At 47.8% G+C, this 6,479-nt stretch overlaps 1 protein-coding gene across 1 annotated transcript in view; it reads right to left on the minus strand.

Annotated features, from left to right (window-relative positions):
* The window catches only part of si:ch211-149e23.4, a 26,162-nt gene extending 19,907 nt beyond the window's left edge, over window positions 1-6,255 (minus strand). The window contains exons 1-3 of the mRNA XM_035383979.1: window positions 6,125-6,255; window positions 1,941-2,282; window positions 123-440 (exon numbers count right to left, since the gene is read on the minus strand). Coding sequence (XP_035239870.1) covers window positions 123-440; window positions 1,941-2,282; window positions 6,125-6,227 — 763 coding nt within the window. The 5' untranslated portion in view covers window positions 6,228-6,255. The remainder of the gene's footprint in view (window positions 1-122; window positions 441-1,940; window positions 2,283-6,124) is intronic.
* Window positions 6,256-6,479: the final 224 nt, after the last annotated feature.

Below are 6,479 nucleotides of genomic sequence, written 5' to 3' on the forward strand. Positions count from 1 at the left end.
AGGCGCAGCAGCCGTGAGTGTGCTCTTTCTAGTCAGAGTGTGTAAGTCAGGTGCAGCAGCCGTGATTGTGCTCTTTTGAGTGTGCAGTGTGCCCTGGGGGGGGCAGCGACGGACAGACTCACTGAAGGTCTGCACTCTCGCCGTCTCCATGACGTCCTGCCTGCGCAGGGCGGGGTGCCCGACGACGCATTTGACGTCCGCGCCCTCCTCCAGCAGGTGCGTGGGGAACCGCAGCTCGCTGGTCCGGGTGCTGGTGCCGTCGCCGTGTCGCACCGTCGTCTCGGAGACGGAGAAGTTGCCCCCGGCGACGACGCGGCCGCCGCCGACGGACCAGCCGATGGCGGCCGCGGGTTTCCCCGCGACGGCGGAGCACGAGGCTGTCTGGTAGTGCGTCCCGTTCTCCACGGTCTCCGTCACGTTCGTGCGAACGTCAGGCCGAGCTTGGAAAAACGGGGGGGGGGGGGAGGGAGGGAGGGGGGATTTACATTAACCACATCCAACTGCTCTCAGAAAGTGGCCCTTCGAGCCTTATTTTGGATAGGAAGGAGGCACTAGGAGTTACTGGTGTTCATCACCGCCCTGAACAATGTTTTATACTGTTATAGAGGCTCCTCAGTGCGAGGGACATGCTGTCTTATCTATCTCTGTCTTTGCAGCAGAGATTGGGTATGATATAGGCACTAGATAATGTGCCACATTATCTCACAATGAAGCGAGTTGATGTAATTGTATTGGCGAGGGATGCTCACAAAAAAACCTAATATCCAGAAGAGGCTGAACACAGGAAACAGACTGGCAGAGAAAGTCTGACTGACAGACATTGTTCAGAAACAGGAACATCATACTTCAGGTGCTGAAGACCTCTTTGCTCATCTTCTTTGACTGCTTTTAGCTTCAATAATGTGTGTTAGTGTGTGTACGTGCATGTGTGGGTGTGTATGTGTGTGCGTATGTGTGCGTGCGTGTGTGCGTGCATATGTGTGTGCGTGCGTGTGCGTGTTAGTGTGTGTGCATGTGTGTGCATATGTGTGTGTGTGTGTGCATGTTAGTGTGTGTGTGTGTGTGTGTGAGTGTGCATGTTAGTGTGTGTGTGTGTGTGAGTGAGTGTGCATGTTAGTGTGTGTGTGTGTGTGTGAGTGAGTGTGCATGTTAGTGTGTGTGTGTGTGTGAGTGAGTGTGCATGTTAGTGTGTGTGTGTGTGTGTGAGTGTGCATGTTAGTGTGTGTGTGTGTGTGTGAGTGAGTGTGCATGTTAGTGTGTGTGTGTGTGTGAGTGAGTGTGCATGTTAGTGTGTGTGTGTGTGTGAGTGAGTGTGCATGTTAGTGTGTGTGTGTGTGTGAGTGAGTGTGCATGTTAGTGTGTGTGTGTGTGTGAGTGAGTGTGCATGTTAGTGTGTGTGTGTGTGTGTGAGTGAGTGTGCATGTTAGTGTGTGTGTGTGTGTGAGTGAGTGTGCATGTTAGTGTGTGTGTGTGTGTGAGTGAGTGTGCATGTTAGTGTGTGTGTGTGTGTGTGAGTGAGTGTGCATGTTAGTGTGTGTGTGTGTGAGTGAGTGTGCATGTTAGTGTGTGTGTGTGTGTGAGTGTGCGTGCGTGTGCATGTTAGTGTGTGTGTGTGTGTGAGTGTGCGTGCGTGTGCATGTTAGTGTGTGTGTGTGTGTGTGTGCGTGCGTGTGCATGTTAGTGTGTGTGTGAGTGTGTGTGAGTGTGCGTGCGTGTGCATGTTAGTATGTGTGTGTGTGTGTGCGTGCGTGTGCATGTTAGTATGTGTGTGTGTGTGTGTGTGCATGTTAGTGTGTGTGTGTGTGTGAGTGAGTGTGCATGTTAGTGTGTGTGTGTGTGTGTTTCGTTTCGGCTCGTCACAGCATCTGCCACAGCATCATTCATGCCTGGCTGGCTCGTTGGCACTTTTACCCATGAGCCTTTGCATGTCGGGCACTCACCCAGCACAGTGAGGAAGACGCTATGTTCAAACTGCTGCATCATAGAGATGAAGATGCAGACGTACTCCCCCTCGGCCTCCAGACTGGTGATGTTCACGGTCACGGACAGGTTGGTCGGGGAGGCCGGCAGGCCAAAGTCTTGGTGCTGGGTGAAGGCCTTGGAGGCGTGGTATCCAGCCAGCCAGCCTCTGTGGCGGGTCTCTCTCTTCTTCCAGGCGGACATGATGAGCTGCTCCTGGCCCATGTACTGACACCGCAGCACCACCTCTTCCCCCAGGACACCCGTCACGTTCCTCTCCACCTCCACCAGCACGTCCACGTCCACCTCACCCGTGCTTTGGGCTGAGGAAGGGAGGGATGGAGGGGGAGAGAGAGAGAGAGAGAGAGAGAGGGAGAGAGAGAGAGAGAGAGGGAGACAGAGGGAGAGAGAGAGAGAGAGGTCACACAGCAGAACAGGGACGCATCAGTCAGCTTCAATTTGTCAAATGACAGTTGCCTAAAAAAAAAAAAAAGAAAAACAATCAACACTTTTGGTCTATGGTTGTTTTTTTGTTTTCTTTTTTAAACCACCGAACAACAACAACAACAACCCCCCCCCCCCCCCCCCCCCGCCGCCCGACTCTCCACCCTGCTTGGCGGTTTGTGTTTTCAGTCACGCCTCAGACGGCTCAGGCTGCTCACTGCACCAGCGCACGCCTGTGGAGCACGGCGGTATCCTTTCTTTTTGAGAACCTCGCGGCTTTCTGTCAAACCCTCTTCTGTTCCTTATAAGGTAAGCAGCCCCGCCCGCTGTGTTTGCCCCGGTGAGTCCGACGCTCTCTGGCACAGCGAGCGCTCGGCCGAGGCTGGTCTGCTCTGAAAGGGGAGCTCCTGTTCCTGCTCCTGAACATCTGTTTTTAAAAATTTTTTAAAATCCTCCTCCTTCCAGGTAAGGCCCACGGTTAACCTGTGCCTGGACCACGTCTCCCCTGGACAGGGTCCAGAGATTCTCCTGCTGAGAGCGCTGGAGCGGGTTATCGTATCTGCGCAAGAAGGCTAATGAGCATGATCTTTAACGTGTGCATGTGCCAGGGTGAAGGGTTATATCTGTGAAAAAAGGCCAACGAGTGTGATTTATAACGCGTGTGTGTGTGGCAGGGTGAAACGGGGTGAATCTGCTCGAAGCGACGACAGGCTGCTTCGTCTGACATTGCGAGAGCTCGGGTTTCTACGCGCGGTGCTGATCATGCATTTCGCTGTGTCCCTGAACTGTGGCAGTGATTGATGTGGGGGTGGGGGTGGGGGGGGGGGGGGGGAGCTAGCAGCAGCTGTTTGGGAAGCTCTGGCCTTGTTTTGTTTTTTTTTTGTTGTGATGTTGTGATTAGCTTAACGCTCCCCCTTCAAAAACCTCCTCAGCCTCAGGTGTGGATTAACAGTACAAACCGGAGAGGTGAGTGTGTGTGTGTGTGTGTGTGAGTCACTGTGCCTGAGCGTATGCTTATGTATCTGCGTGTGTCTGTCTGTGTGAATGTGCGTGCGTATGCTTACCTATGTGCGTTTGCATGTGCGTGTTTTGGTGTGTGTTTGTGTTTGTGAATATTGTGATCGGCTGACATTGTCTTCACTGGAGTACAGCAGAGACGGGAGTAGGAACGATGACATCATTGTTAGTGGCTGGTCAATCGCGATGGTCGGGAAGAGAAACGGAGAGGAGCAGGAAGGAGCAATGCGTTCTGACACATTACAGACTTGAGCGCGCTCAGTGAGGTGATGCCTAGCGAAAGCCTCCACATCGCTAACGAAGCACAAATTCTCCACATGCACCTTCCTAATCCCCACCCCCCCACACCACCTCACCTGCCCCCGCCCTCCCCCCCCCCCACCCAACCTCAGATAACCAACACCATTAGTGCGGGTTTCAACACCGGGGAAACCTAACAAATCCTGACAGTTCTGAAAGCTTAGAGCAGGGCGACACACAAAGCCCCTGCATACCAAGCTGCTCTTGCCCTCCCCTCCACTCAATTCTGACACTGTAAGATGCCCTCTATGTATTTCCACAAGAAAAAAATAAAATAAAAAAATCAAGCTCAATGGAAGTTTTATTACAAGAAGTGCACAATGATGACCGCTCAGTATATTGGTTCTGAGAGAAAAAGGGGCACGAAGTGGACTCCCATTTCCAGATTCTGCCCTTTCAGATCATCGCATCCACAGTTAAACCGGGGCTGGTCTGCTCTGCCGTTCCAAATACAAATTTCCCAGAAACCCTCTGTAACCTTGAGTTAGCCCCTCAGCCACAGAAAGAAAGAAATGAAAACATTAAGTAGCAATACAGTCTATAAAATGGGAATATATCTGATTTGACAGCAAATATGACTACACTGCACCTTTATCATTGGACAGGAAGCATCGGTACTGGAGCACATACTGCTATTTGTTAGACCAAGTACACGTCTGAAAAAAGACATTAAGATAAAAGAGTTATTTACAATGCAAAAACTGCACTTTGTAAAAACTCGTGTTTACATTAAAAATTGTCTGAATTATCTGAGTCTGAAGTGGCAGGAGCCAAAGCGCGCGCGCGCGTACACGCACGCTCACAAACGCAAGGCAAGCACACACACGCACGCACTAACAGACAGTATGCGGAGAATATGAAAACGTTCCACCGAGCTGAGACAGGAATATTTTACGTATTGTGGGCTCACGGTTCATAAAAATGGAAAAGGTATGAAATCGAGTTATTATTTGCCCTTGCAAATTACTGCGGAAATGAAAGTCAACCGACCGTTGCGGCGGAACAATGAGAACGCACAGTGGAAAAAATCACGGAGCGACAATCCGCAATCACAGTCAACCTTACCCACCCGATAGGCTGACTGAGCCGCTGTTATCGGAAAGACGCACATTAACGTTTCAGCGCACGTACAGCATGTACAGCAGAAAAACAGCGCGTGTACATTCACCCAACTGCCAGTGAATGGGAACCTGTTCTATTCTGCACGTCACAGTAGGTCAAACGGAATAGCGGTTGCACTGCAGATCATGTCTGGCAGAGTGATCAATGAACTGGTCAAAAGGTGTGGTGACTTTTTTTTTTAGCGATTGACAAGGTACTCTGTCTTATTCTGCTTCAGGATATATCAAGCTAAATGTGTAAAGGGAATCAGAAGAGGTATAACCTCCATGTAAAAAAAAAATGCTGGGGGGTACTTTTCAGTGTAGTTTATGAAATGCATTTAAATCAGCATGGTTCCTAGAGCAGTATGTGGGCTCCTAAGCAAGAAGTGCCACAAGATTGTATCTGCAAGATTAATAAGATAGCTGCTTACTGACAAAATAGGATAAGTGATTATCAGCTTTACATAGCATCCCATTACAGGTTGCAGATAAGGCTGATATGCACCATTCACAAGAGACTAGTTAGCTATTAGCTGACTTGCTTGTTTCCCAGCTACAGTTTGTACGCTTGCAATGTGCGCTGGATCTTCAGTCGATTGGCTTTTCATGAACAGACTTTAGTATATATAAAAAAGTTTTCAGAAATGTAAAAATGTACAAGCCTTTCCGCAGTACTCATACTCATAGTGAAACTTGCCCACATATCACTCCATCAAATAAACACCTTGGTTGTGGTATTTCCTTGAGTTCATAAAGCTCTCTCAAAGGACAGAAAATATTGTATAGCTACATCCTACAAAACTGGCAAATGCAGTACCTTTTCGTGTGGAAAATAAAAAGCACACGATGAAATTATGTTTCTGTGAATTATTATAAATATTTTTTTTTTAGCAAAAAAGTTTCAAGTATCTAATTGAAATCCCAACCTAACTGCTGGATGAGAAAATAAGTCAGGCACACTAAATACATCTGCAACACCTTGAAAAGAAAAGTATTTTTCATTTGCAGGCTTGGTATATCACAATAGCACAGCAAGGCAAGAATATATAATATTCATATAAAAAGGCATTAATAAGAAAATTGTCTTTTATTATTATTATTATTATTATTATTATTATTACTATTATTATTATAATTTTTACAATCCCAATTTTTTCAGCTTGGCATGTGTAAAGGTTTCTGTCCATCTATGCTGATCAAAAAATGTGATAATAAGCTATGCTAAATATTTATATACACATTTTACTTTATTTATTCTCACAATTAATAAAATAATAATGTTATAGATTTAGCAGACTTACCCCACACATTTATGGCAAATCCCAAAAGCTGCAGAGCCAACACAATCATGTTTGAAGCATTGAGTGAAATGTGTGACATGAGCATTGCAATAATGTATTGCATATGTGTGTGTGAATGTGTGTGTGTTAATGTGTGAGCCTGTGTGTGTGTGTGTGTGTTAATGTGTGAGCCTGTGTGTGTGTGTGTGTGTGTGTGTGTGTGTGTGTGAATGTGTGTGTGTTAATGTGTGAGTGTGTGTGTGTGTGTGTGTGCGCGCGCGCATGCGCGTGGGTGTGTCAGGAACACAGAAGTGGTCACAGTTAGCTTGTTCTAGGCATCTGCTTCCAACCCCAAACCTCAGAAAAGGGGCTGTCG

The sequence above is a fragment of the Anguilla anguilla genome, chromosome 12 (genome assembly GCF_013347855.1).
Source record: "Anguilla anguilla isolate fAngAng1 chromosome 12, fAngAng1.pri, whole genome shotgun sequence".
NCBI classification, from domain to species: domain Eukaryota; kingdom Metazoa; phylum Chordata; class Actinopteri; order Anguilliformes; family Anguillidae; genus Anguilla; species Anguilla anguilla.